The sequence below is a fragment of the Chinchilla lanigera genome, unplaced genomic scaffold (genome assembly GCF_000276665.1).
Source record: "Chinchilla lanigera isolate Chin_1 unplaced genomic scaffold, ChiLan1.0 scaffold00048, whole genome shotgun sequence".
In the NCBI taxonomy this organism is placed as follows: domain Eukaryota; kingdom Metazoa; phylum Chordata; class Mammalia; order Rodentia; family Chinchillidae; genus Chinchilla; species Chinchilla lanigera.
The window spans coordinates 5,526,098-5,549,039 of NW_004955449.1; the positions used below are offsets into that span (position 1 = coordinate 5,526,098).

A 22,942-nucleotide genomic window follows, 5' to 3' on the forward strand; every position below is an offset into this window, starting at 1 on the left:
AGAATATAGTTGAGAGGATTTGAGAGTTGCTCTTATGCCAAAGAGGTGAGTAGGCTTCAGAGCACTTTTCACCAATTAGTAAAATGATTTGTTGAAAACAGTGTTCACTAGAAGTAACTGGTGGGAATGTCAGGTGGGAACGAACAGAAAGGCAGGCTAGAGACCTCAGGGTCTCAGTCAGAGTGAGATGCTGACTTTATAGCGCACTAAGTTCTGCCTAAGAAAGTACAAATGGAAGCAAGTGAGCCTTGCCAGGTGGCCAAAGATGGCTGTAGCTATAGTCTTGGTTACCTCACTGTTCGGATAGCAGATTTGCCAACTGCAGCCTCCTTCGCTAGCAACCATCTTCATAGGCTGTGAACAGCACCTTGAACTTCTCTGAGTTTTGTCCTAGCATTTAACAGCATCATTGTTATTAACACTGGTACCTCCCTGGCCTCTGTTACTTCCCCCAGAAGCAAAGGTTTGGTTGACCATTAACATCTTTTGGGGTACTTTTAGAAAATGATATCTTTATCTCCTCCCAGATCAATTTAATTTCAAATGGTGAGACTCAGGTATTGGTATAATGAAAGTACTTCCCAATAGATGCCAATGTAGAATCAGGATTTAGGATCATGCTGAAGCAATCTATGTGAAATATCAGACTTGACTAATCAGTCTATGCTTCTGGGGTTTTTGTGAGCATTTTCAGGTTCTATAATTTCCATAATCTCTTTAATGAGCCATGAAGAAGAACATAACTTTCCTTTATTCTTTTTCTAAGAAGTGTTTGAGCTGCATAATTCATAATATTCATTTTCTTCAGAAGTGTCTTGTCCTTAAATCAGGATAAGAATGATATCAAATAAATTTTGTCTTACAATTACAATTAAATTTCATGCTCATTCAACACTTCAGAGTCTGTGGACTGTGATGAAGTTGACCGTACATTAGCTTTTCATCTTACATAGTTAATTTAGAAAGACTGTCTCTGGAGGACTGTCTGGTTCTGTAGATGGTGGGATAATTATCTGAAACAAAAGCACCTTGATTCCTCTTGCCCTTTAACAGAATCAGCGAAATCTTTTTCTTTGTCATAGTTCATTATTTTAGTCATTTCCAATATTGTCTTCTATGCAGTTCCTTGGTGTTGACAGATCCTCAACCTTCCTCTGACAAACATATTTTTAAAGGACATTGTATTAGTTTATTGGAGCTCCATAACAGTATCAGACTGTATGTCTGTGAATATCCCTGTCCTAATCTGCTCTTCTCATAAGGACACCAGTCACTTTGGGTCGAAGCCCACCTTAATGGCCTCATTTTAGCCTGATCACCTCCTTTAAGGATTCTATCTTCAAATATAGTCACCTTCTGGGATACTGAGGTTTAAGACTTCAGATTATCAGTTTTGGGAAACCATAAAACACAGTGTGACCCATTACAGAGATTTAAGTACAATTTGTAATTGTACATTTATTTTGAACTTAGTATTTTTCTCCTGCACTGCCATATAAGCTGCATAAAATAAGGGCTCAAGGGCTGGGGATTTAGCTCAGTGGCAAAGCGCCTGCCTGGCAAGCGCAAGGTCATGAGTTCGGTTCCCAGTACTGGAGAAAAACCAAAAAAAAAAAAAATCATAAGGGCTCGGATCTGCTCTGTGGACCAGCCAGGGAGACAGCACTGAGCACAGATCCACACAGGGGCTGACAGCTAGAGGCTCCTGGGGTGCTCCTGGGGGTGTTCAAGTAAATTAATAATTTTATGTTAATTTTTCAAAAGAGCGCCCCTGGTATTACAATTGCATTAGATCCTGCAATGCCTGGGACTTCTCTTGGACCCACTGTCGCTTTCGGTATTCATTAAGTATCTACTGAATGAACAAATGGAGCTAAACTCAATATGAGCACTAACTTATGAGCACTATGTTTTAAAACACTCTTATTTGCTTAGTTGAAATTTAAATGCATTTTCCCACAGGGATAATTCTATAAAGTGACTGTCTTGGTTCCTTTAAGGTTTAACATAAGGAAACGAAGAGGATAAAGGAAGTGGGGATAGAAGCTAGACCTCTTCGAATATACTTATTTTGTAGATTTGACTTTAAAACCATGTACATATTTTACACAATCATAAAATAAAATTAAAGTTAAAAGCCATGCATGGAAAAGTTAAAAAAATGAAAAAATTTGAAAATGAAAACACCTAACCCCTCACACTAATGAACTATTTGTCAGCATTTCTATGTGTTTTATGATTTGTTCCTGTGAGAAATCTCTTTTTAAACATTTCCTTAGCCATCCTCAGCTTGCCATCTCCCGCCAGAGTTGCTATAGCATGGGGTTGAGGTCCTGCCCAGGACTTACCTGACATAGAGGGAGTTACAGGCGATTAGCTCTTTCTAGAACTAGTAATCTTTCAGTGGAGATTTTTCTCTCCAATAACACACTGCATAACAAGCTGAGTCACCTCAAAGCCAGGGTTGTTAGAGTTTCAGGTGTGTCCCAAATAAGTTTAGCAATGGCAGATTTAAACTACCTAGACCAAAATAAAAAAGAAAGTAGACCTGCCGTTATGCTCATCTGTTTTTTGAGGTTGTTTTTCTCAAAGTGTGATCCACCTACGGACCATCTGCCTCCTGCTACCTCATGCAAATGTCTAGGCCCACTCCAGATCACGGAACCAGTCTCTTTGGGAAATGTCCAAAAATGTGCCTCTTAATAAGCTCCCTGCAGGGTGCTTAAGCACATCAAGTTTTAGAAGTTCTGTTTTAATTCACTACTCCTTCGATATAAGGTGTTTATACCCCTGCTGTGCCTCTAGGTGGAGTCGACCCTTCTTAAATCACTTTTTCTCACTTGCCTTGTTTGGAGTTGTATTATTTCATTCCTTTTCATGGATGTGGGCTGTTCTCATGTCCTTCCTTTTAGAATCTCCTTTCTATTCCCCTTTCTCACCAAAAGCACACAGTAAGATCTCAAAAATATTAGCCCTAATTAATATTAGTTATCATTTTGCTAAATAGCTTGTCAAATGGAATTGAAGTCAAAGGCTGAGATTCTTGATCAGAGCAGAAGTAAGGCAAAGTAATAGAATTACAGGTTTATACAAAATTCTTACGTTGTATCTGTTTTGTACTGTGACATCACTGCCTCTTTTTCTCTTTTTCTCCTCTGTTTTCTCCTTCCTCTCTGTTTCTTTGCACCTGTCTCTCCTCTTTTTTCTTCTGTCTCACCCTTGGTATCACACTAAATACTTAGTTATCTAAGTCTTTGAATTGATTGGCTCCAACGTTACTCTCTAGCTTGAAACTAGAGAGAACTCCAAGAAAGCAGAGACAAATTTGAATTGTTCACCACTGCATCTGGAAATCAAACCAGATGTCCTACACGTAGTAAAGGGTCTTCAGAAAATCGCACAGCCAACCACCATTCCTTTCTGGATCAGTTCAGAAAATTGCACAGCCAACCACCATTCCTTTCTGGATCAGTTCATTTTCTTCTTTTAATAGTAGAATTCTCCAATTGATTCCTCCAAACATTCACCAACTAGAACTCTGCTCTGCCAGGAAAGCATTTTTGCAAGAAATCTCTTCAGTCATCAATAACTTGGTTTGACTTACTTAAGGGTCAGTAGGTGTCCTGAAATTGCTTGCAAAATGTTTGTACTTGGGCACTTTTCTTGGAAGAAGGCCACCAGCTTTCACCAGATTCTCAGTGAAATCCCTGACCCAAACAAATTAAATAGTGTAAAGTTCACTGGCATCCCATGCACTGTCTATGGTGTTTACACTCAAGATCCCATCATTTTCTTAGTTTCCTTGGAGATGTCTAAAGTACCCCACCCTCCCCGTATGATTTGCTTATCTTAATGACTTTCTTAATCTTAAAGACTATTTCTGTATAAAAAGAAAATAAGACATTTTTTTTAACATTTTTATTACTGGAGCCAGCCTCAATCCCCTGTACTGCTGCTTTATTTTTAGTTAGTGCTTATAATGGAGTACTTTCAGTTCTTTCCAGAATGTTCTCATTCTGGTTCACTTAAAATTTCCCTATGTTTTGATTTAAGCATATTCTGCCTACTTTACTTAAGAGTGCAACATGTCATACAGAGGCCAGAATTTCTTCAATATACTTTGCCATTTCAAGTTTTATATAATCCTGAGATTTATTTTTATCTTAAAATGAGCCATTCATCTCTGAGTTACAGTGTTCACTGCTATTCAACATCATTCAGAGCGATTTGGCTTTAGTTTGTGTCACTTATGCAGTGGAAGCAAAACAAAAATAGATTTTAGAAGCATTGATCTTCAGTGTTCTTGCATGGTCCTTATCCTTTTACCACAAACTTATCTGCCTTCCCTAAAATAAATTGTTTTTGAGAACTCTCCAGTGTCACCTTGCTATGTGAAATTGATTTATTTCATACTAAGTGTAGACCCTGGTGACTTTCAGAGAATAATTACTTTGATTCTGGCTAGCATCCCAGGAATACTGGCATTCTATAATGACACTATTATAAATGATCCTGCTACAACTGTTCCAGGTACCCCCTCCATTAGTCTCATTACATGCTATTCTCTAGAGATGATCATGACCCATATATTCAAAATCTTTTTCTTGGATCACTAGAGGAACTGAAACAGTTGCCCATTGAGCAATTTTCTATTAATTTTCCTACAGTAGAGCTAAGATACTGCATGTTGTGAGTCCTTATAAGTGTAAGGCAGAAAATCTCAAACTTCAATGTGTATCCAACTCACTTGGGGGGCTCCTTTCAATACATTGTAGGGATCCATTGCTAGAGTCTAATGTGGTAGGAGTGGAGGAGGTCTGAAAGGTGCATTCCTAACAAGTTCCCTGATGATGGTGATGCTGTTGGGTGGGGAACCTCACTTCTGAGAAGCAGTAGTTTAAGGCTGATTCATGCATGTACAGGGCAGAGCAGAAATAGATCATACCTCAAGAAGCTTGAGCTCTAGTAGAATAAGTATTTTCACAAATAACATTTCACTGTGCATTTAGAGGTGAAAAAATAGAGTACATGGAAGAGAGGCGAGGCAGATATAGTGTAACTTTCAATCTATGTGGCTTCAGAGCTTTGGTGAAGGAAGAGCCAAGTGACCAGAGGCTTGATATATATGTAGAATTTGGAAATGCAAAATGTAGACTAATAGGAAAATATTTTCCAGCATATGATGGGGATAACATCATATTCTTGTAAAAAATAACATTAATGAATAGATGACACTTAGTAGTTATAAAAGAAATTTTTATTTTTTCCGTGTGTGAAACAAGTGAAAAATTATACCCAGAGTAGTCAACTTCTTAAAGACAGAAAGTAGAATGTTGGCTGCCACTGCGTAGCAGGAGAAGAGAGTGGGATTCATGATCAAATGGGTACAGAGTTTCAATTTTGCATGATAAAAAAGAGTTCTGGAGGAAAATAAGGTTGATGATTGCACAGCAACGTTAATATAATGTCAGTGAACTGTTAAGGGTTATAAATTTTATGTTTTATGTATTGTACAAAAAAACTTTTAAAAACTGAAATTTTCTCACTGTTTCAAATGTTTTCTGAGTGCGTACAAAAATGTACTCTTTTTCTCTAAAGCTTAGATATTTGTCATTTTTATAACTTTATTGAGGAATAATTTACGTACCATAAACTTAATTATTATAAATATATAGCTCAATAATTTTTAGTACATTTTGAGTTGTCTTCAGTCACCACGCACCAGATTTGGAACATTCCCAAAAGCTCAGAGCGTTCCCTCGTGCCCTCCGGCTGTCACTGTCAGAGTCCGTTCCTGGCCCCAGGCAACCTCTGAACTGTTTTCTGTCTCTATGGATTTCACTCTTCTTTTTACGTCATACAAATGGAATAATGTACAGTAATATGTAGTCATTTGCATCTGACTTCTTTCACTTATCATCATGTTCTTGAGCAGTTTTCATTAATAAATGCTTCTTAGTTTGGTATAAGCCTTCAATCAATTTCCAGGGCACTGAAATTGTTGTTTTTCATAATTTTGGACAATTTTATAGTTTTTTTTTTGGAGGGAGGAGATTTGGTGACTTCATCATTTCACTATGCTGGAGGCTCCAGTGTTTCCTTTATTTTATTGTATTTTTAAATTCTAGGACCAGGTGGAACGGGTGCTGAAGATGGACTCCCCTTTAGAAACTGTATTTTGTTCATAGCAATTTCAGAAGATTTATTTTCTTGGATTGTTTATTCCAGTGCTTTCTGACATTGCTCAGGCAGCTCTTGACAGGATTTAAAATTTCTGTTCAAGAGTCGTTTTGAATACAACAAGTAGTTTTATATAATATGTTCTTAACTTGGAATACACAGGAGTTGCTTTCTTTTCTTCTGAATTCATAGAAGTTTTTATACTTTTTCGTTTTCTCAGTGAATGTGTTTTGAAAGTTCATGTGCTAGCATTTTCAGGTTCAACATAAGTGTGAATGTAAGTATAGAGACCCTTATACTTAGCAAGGTGAGGAATTTCTAGTTTATGTGCTGCCCAAGTGAGCATGGAACTTCTAGTCTAAACCATGACAATGCTCCTTATTTCTCTTCTTTACTCTGCCTAAGATGGAAAATACCTACTTAGGTATGTTCTATAGGAAACAACATCTATTTCTCCTTGAACCCTAACATCCTCCCCATATTACAGACAAAATTAAGTTTTCAGAAAAGAGATGGTGAACTTTCAGTTGGTTTTAGAAAACCTCCTTAACGTCACCACCCAGAAACACCTCCAGACCGGGAAGATGTATCATCTTCCTACTCATAAGCCTACAGAAATGAAACCCTAGGTCATGGACCGAATATCCCAGAGAAATCAGTGCACAAATCAGTATATGACACGTAATACTTAATAAATCCTGGCTGGATTGAAATGAAAGGCACATAAATATGGTAGTCGTGCTGTTGGTGGTGGAGTGTGGGTGGTGATGGGACAGGGCAGAACTTCATCTTTTTTCCCTTTTCTAAAAGCTTAGGAAGCTGGGAGTCCTATTCTATGTACTGAGCAGAAAAAAGAGCTGGGTGTCCCGAGTTATGCTTCAAGGAATAAAGAGAAACCGCTTGCCTAGTCTTTCAGAGATTATTAACAACCCAAACACCAACAGTAATAAAAATTCTTTAAAAAAAGAAAGAAAGAAACATTTCAGAAACCCTTCTCTGCTACTTTCCCAGGTAAAACTGAGCCTGGCCGTCTCTCAGATTAAGAACTACGAATCCCAGAATACCCTATACCTGAGATTTTTTTTTTTTCCCCGCGAGAATTCCGGAGTTTTGGTTCACCAATCACTGCATAGAAAACCTGTCCTATTAGCCAATCAGAGGGCGAGTAGGCTCCAGAGGCGGGAGGCGGGAGGTGCCCTGCGTTTGAAATCGGAAATTTGGCGCTGCAGTTGGAACTGGGTCTGGAGGTCCGCCGGGGGCTGGAGGTTTCTCTGCTTTTGGGGGAAGGCAACTGACCTCAGGCCTGTCAGCCACGGCGACGAAGGTGGGAGCCGGGCTGGGCCCTTGGATTCGCCTGTTGTGAAAGGGGAAGTAGGTGAGGGCGGCATGTTTACATATTTCGAGAGGGGTTTGTGAAAAGCGCTCTTTGCTTTGTGGGGCTGGGGTGGGGTGGGAGGGCAGCGGGGAAGCCATGGGGTCCTGGGTTTCACTGAGCAAGATGTCTTTGGCCGTCCTGGTGAGGTTTCAGCGTAGCAGAGAACTGGTGGGCTTGGAGTATTCCAAGATACCCTCTACAGAGGATAGCGGGGCCGGATTGATGAAGTGACCAGCCACCCGTCTCCATTTCACTGCGCTCTTCCTGTTCCAGGGTGGAAAGAGCAGGCAGGGTAAAAGTGTGAGGTCTTACGCCTAGGGGTGGTGATGGTGTCAGTCTACCCCTGGTGATAGAAGTTGTCAGTTTTACTTGTGAGAAAAACAGAGTCAGTTTCCCCAGGGTCCTAGAGCTGTGAGTCTCCTTTGCAATTGCACTTTACTTACAAGTTCTTAGAGGGTCAAGGTGATCCGGATCCTTGCTGCACCTTAATCACAGTTAGGCCCAAGTGGCTTGATTTATTAAGGACTATCTAGTACGAAAAATTCAGTTGCTAATTATTTTCTAGTGAGAGTCAAACTGTCAGAGCATACTTGATTTGAGTATGTGGTTTATTTGGTTTTAGTAACTTCTAAAATACGTGTTCTGTGTTTCACAGTGTCTTGCACAATGGTAGAAGATGAGTTGGCGCTCTTCGATAAAAGCATAAATGAATTTGGAAATAAGTTCAGAAACACTCTCAGTGACACCCCCTGTCAGATGGTGGGACTAAGGGATGCCTATAAGGACTCCGTTAAAGCTCTGGCAGGTACTTACAGCTACCGTGTGACTTGCTGTTTTTGCCACTTTTGTTTTCCAATGTCATGTGAGCTGAATTGAAATTCACTTTCAATTTCTTTTTCAGAGAAGCTGTCTGTGAAATTAAAGGAGGAAGAACGAATGGTTGAGATGTTTCTGGAATATCAAAATCGTACGTGAAAATCTGTAGATCAGAATCTTTTTTAGATTTAATATATTTATCATGAAATCTCTCATACAAGTAAGAAAGTACGACAATATAGTGAATGTGTTTATATGTTTACACATATGATACATCCTTATGTGTAAAAAAAATAAACATTATGTTCCTACCACCCTGTTTAAGAAATTGGACATTCTATGTTAGACTTTCCTCCCACCTTCTAAAACTACTAGTATTTAATAGTGTGGTTTTGAATGTTATATAAATGGCATCATTTTGTATATTTCCTGTTCCTTTTTTCACTTAGCATTATACTTGGGGGATTTGTGTATGCTGACTTGTAAATGCCAGCATTTAAAAACAAATGTTTTAGTGAAAATCACTGTGTGGGGATTAGAAAGCCGTTGTCTCTCAGCACTTTGGGATAAGCTTAGTATGAGGGGTGATAAAAATATATGGTGATATTTAAATTTTTTAAAAAATATATTATTTTATAATTAAAAAACACATTGCTGTTACTGTCCTTCAAAAAAACCTCTCTCACTTTGAATGCAATTATTCCATCATTCTTGCCATTTTGTGAAGTAGTTCTGAAAGTGCTCTTTTCTGAGCACCTTTATGAGGTGTGATAAAAAATATAGTGCCATCCAACACAAAAACAGGCTTGTAAAAAAAATCACTGGGTATCCTTATCCATCTTACTCACTGGATATGGACCATGTGCCCTCTGCTTCTTCAAAGTCAGAATGACCACGAAAGGTAAATGCTGCATAGATTCAGGACATCAAGGGGGCCATGACAGCTCAACTAGAGACCTAATAAAAACTTCCAGAACTGCTTCCAGAAGTGACAAGAACAATGGAATAAATGTGTTCTATGTGAGGAAGAGTACCTTCAGAGGGATTAATGGCAACGTGCCCTTTTTTTTTTTCTCTTTTTTTGAGAACGGGAAACAAAACCAAGAACCCAAGCCTACCAAGCAAACAACTAAGCCGCCGAACCAAAACCCCGGCCCCGGGCCCTTTAACAAAAAAAATTTTGAAAAAATTAAAACCAAAGGTTTGAACCCAACCCAAAATCCGGCAATTTTTTACATCGTTTTTACTGCCATTCTTTCCGTCTTCTTTGTACAGCTCTCCAGATTGTCCAAAGTGGATCAGTAATTCTCACTGAATTCTCACACAAAAGCTACAGACTTGTGGTTACAGAGCAAATTCTATTAGAGATACTCAATTTAGTAGCGCCTTCATTTAAATTGGATTAAATTGAAACATTTTTACGTGGGGCATATTTGATCTTCACTTGCCACACTCATTCGACTAAGTTTTCTTTTGCCTTGCCTGCCCTTTCACTCACTTTTTGGCCCATTAGCCATTTGACTAGTAATTATTTTACCTACATTCACTCTCTAAACTGTCCTGAAGCTTTTCTCATCCCCTCGGTGATTGATACTGAGAGATTAGAAAATTAGGTTTGAAATTGTCAGTTTCCCTGCAATTGTGATTGTGATTCTCAATGTGTGCTCTTAAATATCTTGATATGAAGATGTGCTATAAACATTCGAACAACAGCATTATTTTTATTTTAAAAAATGACCTTATACTCAAACAGAAATATAATTTACCTAAATTCAACTATCTTAGCCAGCGACCTAAGAGACAATGCATAGGGTAATCTGCTCACAATTTAGTGGAGGATATAGATGAGGAAACCACAGTTAAAATATAATAATTGCTATAATAATGGAATAGTGTTGTATGGGCGTAGAACCTGGATTTTCCCAGTGATAGATAATTCAAGAATACTTCATAACAAACCCTTGCCTTAATTCCATGTGCTAGACCCTGTTCTAAGTTTTTTGCATATATTGACTCATGAATATAGACAACCATCAGGTGAATAATGTTTTCAATCCTGTCTTATAGATGAAATATACACAGACAGGTTCAGCGAATTGCTCAAGGTCAGACAGCTGGAAAGGAACAGGAACATGATTTGAGCGCATGCAGTCTGATTATATACCCTACCCTAGAGAAGGTCATATAGAGGAGGGTTGGAGAGTTCACCAGAGTGAGCACTACCTCTTAGGAAGGGGCGAGGACAGCGTGTGGAGTGTAGCAGAAACTTCAGAGCTTTTTTGTCCTGGATGGTCAGAGTGCAATGTGGGTGGGGAGTGGCAGAGAAGTAGCTGGAAAGAGAACTAGTTTGACACGCACTAGACATTGCATGTTGTACAAAGGAGTTTAGGCGTTTCCAGGAGATAAGCAGTTGCTGCAGGATTTTAACCTGGAACGTGGTAGTGGATTGTATTTCAAGAGAAGCATTCTGACAGTGTCATGCACAGTGGAGAGGAAGTGGTGGGATAGTAGGCCATGGAGGCACACAGTGAGGCGGCCTGCGGCAGTGGCAGCCCAGTGGGTACGCAGTCATGACTGCCGTCCTGCAGGATGTTTCCTGTCTTTTGATGTGGTGATGCATTTCCTATGTGAGGGATTAGAAGAGGGGGAGCATACTTGTAGAGGTGGGAAGAAAACAGAAATGGGTTCAGTTTTCAAAGTGCTGAGTGAATATGTTGAGATTATTGTGCTGTGGTCCTTGTAGGTAGACATGTCTGGTGGGCGTTGGATAGCTTGATCTGGAGGCCGCAGGAAAGAGGTCTTTGCTGAAGATAAAGACTGGGGAGTCTTTAATGTATTCAAGAGGTTGAGGCTGTGAAGAATGTGTAGAGTGAAAGGTAATCGTAATCATAGTGTAGTCATTGATACTTAGCGAATGGTTACTGTGTGTCATGTACTATGTGTGGTACACTCTGCATTCACCATCTTTAATCCTGACATCTCTCCCAAGTAGGTATTCAGGATTATATTCAGCAGATGTTGTTAATAAGATTACCGGCCCAGAGGGTTTGCCAGACCTTCAGGAAGCGTGACTCATCACCTTGCCTTTGTAGTTGGAGAGGGGAATATATGGACAGGATCAGAAAGACAGAATTAACAAGTGGAAGAGCAAAGGAAGCTTGAGGGAAGGTCCTAAGAAACTAGCAGAGGAAAGAACCCAGACAGGGTATTGTTAACACTGAGAAGGACCGATAAGGTAGATAGATTCAGATAATATTTTGGGACTAGGAAAGGTTAAGAAGACTCATTCACCTGCCAAATAATTGTTGAGGTGCTACTTTGTGACAGGTTCTCTTAGGAAGATAGAGCAGAGAACAACCAGCCTGACATGAAGTGCCTGCCCATCTAGTTATGATCATCTATGGAAAGTTCATCTGCTGTAGACAGGCTCTTGAATTATTTGAATCCTGAAATCTGTCCAGGATTTGGATAGAGTTTCTGTGGGATTTTAACCTGGAAAATGATAGTGCATTTATGTTCTGAAATATATTTTGGCAAAGTGTCATGCTGAAAAGCACTCTGGCAGTGTCATGCATAATAAATAGGGCAGACAGATGTTGGGCCAACAGCTGTCTGAAAAGGTGTCTGTTTCAAAGATGAGGAAATTGAAATTGAACGTCCCTGAAGTTAAGAAATTTGCCTAAGGTCAGTCATTGGATAAATAAAAGACGTAGGGTCACAGCCAAAATGTGCTGCTCTTCCCAGGGGACCATAGGTACTTAGCTTTGTACACTGGAGGGACAGTGCAAAGGATTGTTTCCAAGCTAAGTAGTGGTGCAGTTTGGAATATTGGACCCGGGGAATGCGGCAGCCGGCTGTGCACATGAACTAGTCATACCTTAGGCTTTTCCATCTGTTGCCATAGATTCACGTAGTCCAAGTGTTATAATAAAAATGCTCACATATGGAGTATTTGTGTGTCACAAGTTTAGAAGTAACCCTGTGAAGTAAATGAGTGCAATAGCCATTATTACTGTACCCACCTTTTTATAAATGAGGATAAGAATTTCAGAAGCTGTGTTTGACCAGAGTCTTTGAAAAATAACCGAGGAGTCAAACTGGAGCTGAGATCTTTTTACTTTAAATCTGGATTTCTTTTGCAGTACAGTTCTACTAAATAATTTCCTTTAGACAGTTTCATTTTACTTGCTGATAACTCTGATGTTTATTTTTAGATTATACTTGGTATAATATGTGATAATGTCCAAATACTTGGAAAGTACAGAAAAACAAACAACTATTGTCTGTAACATTGAGAACTACATTTTAAAAAATGACTTTCTAGCTTTTATTTTTTATGTGCTATGCAGTTTTATAACATAGTTATGTTCAAGATATCTTTTGTACATATTTTATTATTTCTACTTTGAGAGTATTTCTCATAGTATACTAAGTTCTTTGACAATATATTCCATTTTACTGTTGGACCATACTTTTAGACATTTATTTATCAGACACTTAGAATCCTTTCAGTTTTTCATCATAAACACTGAAAAACATTTTTGGATATAAATATTTGCACATATCCTACATTTCTAGTGTAACTTCATAAAAATCAACTTCCTAGATCAAAGGACGTAAGTATCCTTAAGGCTTTTTTGTTTTATAGTATAAAAAATATTTTCCAGGACTCTAGCACTTTGCATTCCTTTCAGCGCTCCCTATTATTTTTGTAAACATTGCTGTAATAAGGGAAAATTGGTATATTATTGCTTTATTTCCATTTCTGTGGTTACGGTGGTGGTTGAATTACCTCTCATATCTATTTGCCATCTACATTTAGCTTTTTGTCTGTTTATTTCCTTTGTCTGTCTTCCCCACTCCCCTGAGAAATTTATATTTGTGTCTTCTCTAGATTAAAATAGTAACCCATTGTTGGAGGAGGATAGTTTCCTGACCAAAATCACTGCCTTTCAAGAATTGAATGTAGATCCAAGCCTTTTATTTATTGCATCCTAGCAAGTTCAGCTTCAGACAAATTACTGAATTGCTGTCTGTTTCCTTTTCTTTTAAACAGAGAGTAAGACCTGCAGAATAAGATTATTGTGAACCTTAGTAAATTTATAGATGTACAAGCTGTTGAACAAAGTTCCAAATGTATAGAGTTTTATACTTATTGGAGTCAAATATAAATTGTTTTATTGTTTTTTTTCCTACAAGTTTTATGTAGCCAAAATATGGCTTTCTTGAAACTTATTTTTGTCTTTGAGTAGAAAGATCATTCTCCATACAATTAATTTTATATTCATAGATACTGTTTTTCAGATTCTGTAAGTTTTTGTATTTAAGTATTTAATACATATGGGTTTATTTTGGATTCCAGCACTGTTTAGGGAGTAGTCCCCCTCTTGATCACTGATAATGTTTCCTTTATTGTGCTAACTTCTTAAATACATTAACATTGTGAATGTCTTTGTTGTTTTACTGAGCTGTGTGTCAGCTGTATGTACAGTAGTACCCACTATTGTGTTGTGCCTCAGTCACAAATGCTACATCTAACAAAGCAGTTTCCTTTCCTTGATATTTTTCCTCCATATTTTCCTAACTATTCTCACCTGTGTATTGTCAGACAGATTAATAATAACTTTTATTTGATCCTCCTTTGCCTTCCACCGTTCCCTTGGGACTGTATTAAATATAGATGTGAATTTGGGAAATACTGGCATCTTTATAATATTCAGAAGCATCACAAAATGTCACTCCAGATATCCAAGTCAAGTATGTGTCTCAGGCAAATTGTATGGTGTTTTTCATCAGAGCCTATCTGTTTCATAATGAAGTTATTCCTGAATGTTGTGTTTATCACTGTAAATGAGACTTCCTTATTTTCTGAGGAGTATGTCTTGAGAGAAGTTCCTCATGGAAAGAATCTCATGCTCAGTTTAATTTAATTTGGGAAACAGGTCAGAGTGTCATTTCCCTTTGGAAGAGTCATGGTATTTAAGATCCCCAGAAGTTCTGTAATAGACCAACCTATTTAAGAGAACATTTGTTAGCATCACTTATCCTTGGAGCACATATTCATTTGTAATTTTCATACTGGAATTAAATGACAGTGTAGGTATTTTGGTTTTTTAATGCAGGGCTGCCGGTTAATGACATCTTAAAAATATTCCAATTTTATTTAAATAGTAGTAATTTAATTCAGAAATTCATAAGTGCATTTGAAAGCTCTATTGGCTTTTCTTTTTTGACCTCAGTACCCTCTAGGCTTTTAGTGCTGTGCTGCCCTGTTTAGCCTCCTCTGTCCTGTGCAGTGGGCCCCATGTACAGCAGCTATGTTAGTTTGCCAGCCAATAAAGGGAAGAGTGGCTTTGCCAGGGTTATTACTTTCTCCCAGCAGAAGGGTCTGGCCAGGGTTATTTACAGGCTTTGCTGCTTTTTTATTTATGTTGAGCGTTTGTGTGGTGGGTTGAGTAGCTGCAGAAGCTGAGAGGTTAAGAGAGCCAGCAGGGCTTGCAGGGCTGTGGATGGATCTGGGCTAGGTAGGGAAGGTGGAGGAATTAAAGCCGAGAAGAAGAAAAGAAGTACGGATTAAAATCTGAGTTAGCTCTAAAAGCTAGTATTTTATACTGAAAAGTAGCACGCATCAGCAAAAACTAATGTGCTGTTATTAGTACTAGCATAAACACAACTAGTCTCACCTATTTGTTATTGATATTATATGTGAGAGGTATTGATTTTGTGCCATTTAGTGCTACGTATTCTTACAGGCTTTCAAGTAGATTTTTCTTCCCATTCAAAGGCGATGTCTGATATCTTTTCCTTTCCAGTAGTTTTATCAGCCATCTATCTTGTATATTGATTAGCAGCTTCTAGGGAAAATATTACCTAACATTGCTAACAGGCATTTTTTTTATTCCTTTTCAAAATGACAGTATTTTGCTTTAAGCATAGTAGGAGATTTAAAACATTTTGTTTCTATCATGTTAAAGAAATGATTTTCTTTGTCTAGTTTAAGAATCAGTATCAGGAGTGGATGCTGACTTTACAAAAAAAAATCTTTTCAGTGCTACTCATGTGATGGATTTTCCTAATACTATATACTTCACTATATATCCAGCCCTATTTACTCTTAGTGGGTAATTTTTATGAAAGTCAATCTTCTATTAAGCATTTTACCACCTATGTTTTTAAGGGAGGTTAATTTATATGGTTGTGGTTGGAGGGGCAGTGTTATCTTTATGGACCTTTAATTTATTAATTATGCTGACTGGTTACAACTTGCCTGCCTGCCTACCTGCCTTCTTTTCCTTCTATCTCCCTAGTATACCCTGGAATGAGTTCTGTAGTATTGGAGTGAGCTATTTCTTCAAAGCTCTTTAAAAGGCATCTTCTCCAGTTTGGCTGTTTTTTGTGATGTGTTTTATTTATTTATTTATTTATTTATTTTTTCCAGTACCGGGAATCGAACTCACAACCTTGTGCTTGCCAGGCAGGTGCTGTGCCGCTGAGCTAAATCCCCAGCCCCTGATGTGTTTTATTTATGTGCTTATTTGGAATGGGTAACTCGGGAGTCATGATCTTCTGATTTTCTATTTTATGATTGATTTAATTTTGTATTTTCACTTTAAAAACCATTTCTATCTCATCGTTTTTGTTTTTAAAGAGAAGTAGAAAGAATAGATTAGGATTTGTGTATTTTTTGTATTTTATAGTTTTTGATTCATTACAAAATGCTTATCATTCAAAATATTATTAGTCTTTTTTTTTTTTTTATGAGACAGGGTCTCGCTATGCCTTAGCCTCCCGAGTGCTATATTAGTCTTGTGAAGTCAATAAATGTTTGTCTTTTTCTCAGCTGCATGTCAGAGAGCAAAGCATATGGAACAAGTGAATGTCGTGTGCTTCTTACAGAGATCTTCAAGCAGAATAAGCTGATTCAAGAAAAGAAAGACAATCTTTTAAAGTTGATTGCTGAAGTGAAAGGCAAAAAGCAGGAACTGGAAGTTCTAACTGCAAATATTCAGGATCTTAAAGAAGAATATTCTAAGAAGAAAGAAAGTAAGTTTCAGTGATATTAATAACACAATCTAAATTGCAAAGTATCGATAGATCACAATTATGTACATCCTTGTCTGCTGTCCTTCATTGCTAGACATGGATGAATGACATGCCTCAGGACATAGCCAGCGACTTATCTCTGCAACATGTCAGTACAGTTACCTAAGTGGGTTTGATTTTCTTTTGTTTTACTTTTTCTTTTAATTTCTGTTAAATCAGAGTAATAACAACATTGATATGAGGGGTTCTTTTTTACTCTTTTTATTTGTTATATAGATTAATGGATTCATTATGGCAGATTTGTAAACACATATAACATACTTTAAACATGTTCACACCCTGTATTAGTCCCTTTCCCTCCCCACCTAGATTCACACTGGGGGTGGCGGAGTTCAATGCACATATTTTGAGATATGAGGGGTTTAATTAAATGGTGGGAGACAGTGTCAGTAAATGAGTTTCACCTTGGTGTGATTTGTGCAACTATACACATTCCCTGCCAGGTAATATAAGCACTCATTATGCCGCAGTCTTGTTGCTCAAAAAAATTCATATTCAAATGAATGCTCCACTTACAAGGGAGCCTTGTGTACCCACAGACTATATAATCAATTCTTCAGATGTGTTGAAAATAACCAAGTTAGTTTCGGTTTTTTGTAGAGTTCTTATCCAAGATTCAGTTGTGAAGCTTTTGTCATCTACCAAGGATTACTTAGGGATTATTGTGCTAATGTAAAAAAATTCCAAACTAGCATGAAAAAAGGCTCTTTTCTCATGAGCAAGTAATTCCTAAAGGAGTGGAGTTGTTTTTCCATGAAGCAATCAGTGTATCTTTGGCTATCTAGAAAAATCAAAATAGGGTAAAATGAAGTCTGTTTCTATTCTAGCCACAGAAATCCCCGCCCTAATTATCTGCTTCTCAAGCAAGCTTTCCTTCCACCTTGAATGAACAGAAGACACTCTTGCTAACCAGGGGAGATAGAAACGTTAAATTTAAACACATTCATATGCCTGGCATCATTTTTATGGTTGTGTCGAAGTTTCTTAAAATCAATTCCATGAGCATTAATTGCGCTGTTTAAAATATTTGATATGGTGTGTTTGTGTTTTAATCATAGCTATCTCCACTGCTAGCAGAGCTAACGAAGAAAGGTTGAAAAGGCTGCAGAAGTCAGCAGACTTGTATAAAGATCGACTTGGACTAGAAATTAGAAAAATTTATGGTATGTGTATTAATATAATAAATATATATATGTAATGAGTGAATTTATAAAGATAAGAGATTAGAAAGCATGTCTTTTTTAAGCAGATGATTTTAAGAATATTTGAACTAGGGCTGGGAATATAGCTCAGTGGCACAAGCTCCTGCCTGGCAAGCGCAAGGTCCTGAATTCAATTCCCAGTACCAACAACAACAAAAAAGAGAAAATCAAGACTATTTGACCTAAAATGAACACATTATTAGCTTTTTAAAAAATAAGAAAACATCAGTTTATTACTGTAGCAGAACTATTGATCCTTTGATTATTCAATATTTTAATGAATATCTTGAGCATGATTGTCAACATGCAAATCATTTTCTTTTTTTTGTTCTTAGCATTTGTATCATTAGCATTTCTGCAGTGATAGCCTCAATAATGGTAATTTTTAAATCGTGGTATAATCATTCATTTGATTAATGTAATATAATAGTATTTTGTTGAATGTTTAACATATATTGCTTTTAACAACATTTGGATTCTTACAGTTTTTTAGTTTTAGAAATACTATACCAGACATCAACTTTCTATTCTAACCACACAAATCCCTGGTTTTTTAAAAAAAAAATTTCCATAGAATTCTCAGAGAGGAATTACTGCTTAAAACACACGAATATTTTTATGGGTGTTACTTGTATATGTGCCAGTTTATAGCAGTGTCTTGTTTCAGGGCACCCTTAGGCTTGGTGATTGAGTCCCCAGGAGGACTCAGCATATGTAGCATCCTCCTTTATCTATGGGGTGGATACGTTCCAAAACCCCCAGGAGATGCCTAAAAATGCAGATAGTACTGAATCCTAAACATACTCTTATACACACTACCTATGATAAACTTTTACCTTTTCTTTTAAGGGAGGGACTTTTTAGCTTCTCTCTGACATATTCAAATTACCAGCATCACTGCTTTTGCACTTTTAGGGTCATTCATTAAAATAAGGAATACCTGAATACAGACACGATCATAGCAGGACGGTCAGTCTGATAACACACAGCTATAAAGTGACCAACAGGTGGCTCATGTATAAAGAATGGATACTCTGGACAAAGGAGTGATCCACATCCTGGCAGACAGAGTGGAATGGCGTGAGAGTTCATCATGCTCCTCAGAACAGTGCATAATTTAAAATTTGTGAATCGTTTATTTCTGGAATTTCTGTTGAATAGTTTAGGCCCCAGCTGACTGTGGGTAACTGAAACCAGGGCTGAAAGAGGCCTACTATAATCACTCTCCTGGCTAAGAATTATTGCAGCAAAAGATGGCAAAACAGGAACAGCGGGAAAAGGCACACAGTACAAAGTCTAGTGGAAATTAGGCCCAAGCCTTTAAAAACCCAGGGGCATCACACAGGACACGCTTAACTTCCTTAAGCATCAAACGGTGACAGCCTGGGTGAGTGAAGCTCTGCCTGCTGGAAACTCACGGGAGACTTGATGCTGGAGGCTCGCGCCTGGTTTCCCTTGCACTCTACTCCACACTCTTACCCTTCGCTGACTTTGCTGCACCCTTTTGCAAGTCCTAGTCAGTCATCAAACCTAGGGTGATGTTGGGGACCCAAAACACACCAGCCACTAGCCAGTCTGCCAAGCAGGGCTTTCTGAAGTTCTAAGCATAACAGTCTCACGCCTGTATTGTTAAGTCTGTATGCCCACGCTTCTGGAATGTCCAAGAGAACCCATTTCCTTTTACTCTTGGCAGTGTGAAACCAAAACTCAAGGTGGAGCAATCTCTGAAATAAAAGAATATATTGAGCTGTTTGTTACAGATGCCACAGAAAGGAAAGACAGGTTCTGGGATAAGTTCCCACAGCCGGCAGCGGGGCAGGAGTAGGTGGCATTTGGAAAATGTTCACCAGGCCAGAGCTGAGAGCGTTTTGTTTAATAATGAAAATTTAGGAAAGAAGGCATAAGTTGCCTTGACCCTGTCCCCGCTGTAATTACGAGCGATGGGAGTGTGTAAGAGTGGGAGAGTCCGTGAGGACACTTAATAGCTGCTTCAGATCAGGGGGGTTGTAAGCAGGGTGTGGCGTCTGGGGAATGAGGACGGGAGGTGAGTTTGTAACACATTCTAGAATGTGAGGTGCTCCCTTGTTCTCGGCTCACAGCTTGTTAGCTAACTGATCTCACCCGTCTCCCCGTCACCTCCACCCCCCATCCTCCAACCCTTAAATTTAGAACTTCTCAGAATTTTTCTCTTATCACCAGAATTACAATTTTTAAAGTTTTTTTTTTCTTTTTTTGGCAGCTGATAGGGCACAAATAGAACTTTTATATTTAAAAAAACTTTTTTTTTGCTTATTAAGGAAAAGGTGACTTTTTTCTACTTGTTTACTAATTATATTCCTTTCTTTGCTATTTGAGTCCTTTACTTGTACATCTGCTAGTCTGGATGTTCTTCCTGTCGGGGTGAGTTACTGTTAAAAACATTAACTTTTTAATTAAATGGGAATATGAGAATTTTTAATGTATTCAATTCCAAGTAGATGTTCACTGTTATCCTGGGGTGTTTCTTGTTTCGTTTTGTTTTGTATTAAATAGCCAATTTTTTAAGACTTTAAAATTATTTTTAGACCGAAAGTAGAACCTTATCACAGCCATCAAAGTCAGGAAATAATGTTTTAGGAAAGTGTGATATTATGAAATAGCTCTTTGGTCTGCCTCCCAGTTTCCTGGCATAAGACTCCTAAAATCCTTGGAGTTGTAAAGTGACAAATGTCATTTTTATATGCTGATGAGCTGACTGATGGCTGACTGCCTCTAGCTTCCGGATGGGGCCTCGTGACATGGAAGACCTAGATGGGATTAAAGGGCTGGGACTTTCAGCTTTCCTTCCGCCCTCTGGGGAGAGGTCAGGGAGAGAGCCTCAGCTGGCTGATCACTAGTGGCCACTCACTTTATCAGTCATCCCCACACGAAGAAGCTTCTGTAAAAAGACTGCGTTCTGGGACTTTCCAGGGTAGTGTGTCTGGAGAGGCCCCGGAAGCGCTGTGCCCTTCTACCTTGACCTGTCCATCTCTTCATGTGTGTCCTGTGTAATGTCCTACTACGCTGGTGAATGTAAGTCAGGTGTTTCCCTGTGAGCGGCTCAAGCAACTTAACCAAACCCAGGGGGACATGGCGGCAACACGCTGTGTCCCAGTAGATAGGATCAGAACTCAGTTGAGTTAGAGGGCATCTCGCGGGTGTCCATTGCAGGACTTCTAAATGGCCACAGAAGTACTCTGTGTTGATTGTTGAGTGAGAGAAAGAAGAAAAGCGCTTTGGTGTTTCTGTCTTACCAAGTTAAACACTTCCTTTTTCCTAAGCATCTTATGTCTTATGAAACCTTTTTCCCTTGGCACGTGCAGGTCCCTCCCCCACTACTATTAACAATTCAAAAATGTGGTGCACTCACATAATTATTTCATTCCGAAGTTCAGTGTAAGACAAGTTTTTCCAAAGTTTCTTAGGATTTCCTTTCAAACTTGTAGTAATTTTTAATAAGATTTTCTTCTTTTGCGGCAGGGGTGGTGGTGGTAGAGAATGAACCTAGGGCCTTGCTCACCTATACCAAGCCAGCACTGTACCAGGGAGCTACATCTCCAGTCTTTCTTTAAAATTTTATTTTGAGACAGTCTCACACAGTTGCCCAGCCTGACCTCAAGTTTGTCCTTCCCCAGTCTCCCAAATAGTTTGAATTATGGGCATGTGCCACCATGCCTGGTGAGAGTTCTTTATTTTCTTATGCTATAGGAGAAACTAATATGCACAAGTTTATACTCTGTGGCAGCCGTCTTGAATTTCTGACAGGCATTTACTCCCCTGGGAACACTTGAAGGTCTCTTGGAAAATAGACTTTAAGTCTGGGTAACTAGACAAATGTCTGATTTGTTTGACTATTTTTTATGATGGTAAAACTTACACAACAAAAATTGCCATTTTTAAGTGTGCAATTTGGGACACTGATTACATTTACAATGTTTTGCAACCGTTTCCCAAATTTTTACCACCCAAGAAAAAATTGTTTGCCATTTCCCCCAACTCCTAGTAACCTCTCATTTACGATTTGTTGCTGTGGTGTACCTATTCTAGTTGTTTGAGATCAGTGAAATCATACTTGTCCTTTCGTGTCTGGCATATTTCACTTAGCACTCTTTTTCAAGGTTTACTGCATGTTGTATGTGCGAGAGCATCACTCCTTCGAGCAGGGCAGTGACCCTGTCTGTACCACATTCGGTCAGTTCAGCCATTGGAGGGTGCTGGGTTGTTGCACTTGGCTACTGTGAAAAATGCTGCTATGGAAAGTGGCAGACAGTTAACTTTTTATTGCTCAATTGTAGGAGTTTTGAAAAGTAGATTGTGTGTATGGAAGCCTTACTGGATATATGGTTTACAAATATTTTCCTTATGAATTGTCTTTTCATTCTCTTGATAATATCCTGTTTTTTTTGTACTGGGAATTGAACTCAGGACCTTGCGCTTGCCAGGCAGGTGCTGTGCCATTGAGCCATCTTCCCGGCCCTTGATAGTGTCTTTTGAAAGACAGTAACTGTTAATTTCAATGCTGTCCAATTAAAATTTTCTTTTGTTGCCTGTGTGTTTGGTGTCAATATATAACACGTCTTAAAACTAACTTGTATCACCTGTGTTTGAATATGTTGATTGAGTGGATATACATACTTAGCACTGCAAGTATTGGTCAAAGATAAGGGGTAAGAAAACACCTCCATTTGAAAGCTTTGACACAAAATATTCTCGTACTAAGTAGCTTAATCTCTTTTCAGGGGATAAGTTGCAGTTTATATTCACTAATATTGACTCGAAGCATCCTGAAAACCCATTTATGTTTTCCTTGCATCTAAATGAAGCAGGGGACTATGAAGGTACGTACTCCTATTTCTTAACTTGTGTTTAAAGTTGGCATCTCCAAGGGTTCTTTGAATCAGAATATGAAGGAAATAGTCCCACAAGCTTCCTTTTCCGGTCTTGCCTCTTGAGTTATGGTCTTCTGAAGGATATTAGAGAACTTAAAATAAAACTGAAGCTATCAAACATACGCAAACCTGATGTGAATATTATCATTTTCCAAGTAGGTGACTTTAAAATCAAGTGTAAAATAATTAGAATGTGGTCCTTTATCTTCCAATAAACAAGCTGATACATTGTATCAACATGGGGTCTAGTTTGGCTAAGTGACTCAGCAGGAAGCCAGGGTGCTTACTTTGTATACATCCTGAGCCTGTGCAAGAGGAGGGCATGGAGATTATGTGAGAGCTACACACCCCTTAGGTGG

At 38.4% G+C, this 22,942-nt stretch overlaps 1 protein-coding gene across 3 annotated transcripts in view; it reads left to right on the top strand.

The window, feature by feature from the left end:
• The first annotated feature begins 7,366 nt into the window (after positions 1 to 7,366).
• The window catches only part of Spc25 (SPC25, NDC80 kinetochore complex component), a 22,878-nt gene continuing 7,302 nt past the window's right edge, over positions 7,367 to 22,942 (top strand). For 2 of the 3 annotated variants that reach the window (XM_005393272.2, XM_013518795.1), the window contains exons 1-6: positions 7,367 to 7,555; positions 8,211 to 8,360; positions 8,457 to 8,522; positions 16,268 to 16,414; positions 17,533 to 17,637; positions 22,434 to 22,532. In XM_005393272.2, coding sequence (XP_005393329.1) covers positions 8,222 to 8,360; positions 8,457 to 8,522; positions 16,268 to 16,414; positions 17,533 to 17,637; positions 22,434 to 22,532 — 556 coding nt within the window. In that variant the 5' untranslated portion in view covers positions 7,367 to 7,555; positions 8,211 to 8,221. The remainder of the gene's footprint in view (positions 7,556 to 8,210; positions 8,361 to 8,456; positions 8,523 to 16,267; positions 16,415 to 17,532; positions 17,638 to 22,433; positions 22,533 to 22,942) is intronic. The other variant, XM_005393273.2, reaches the window with a different exon arrangement.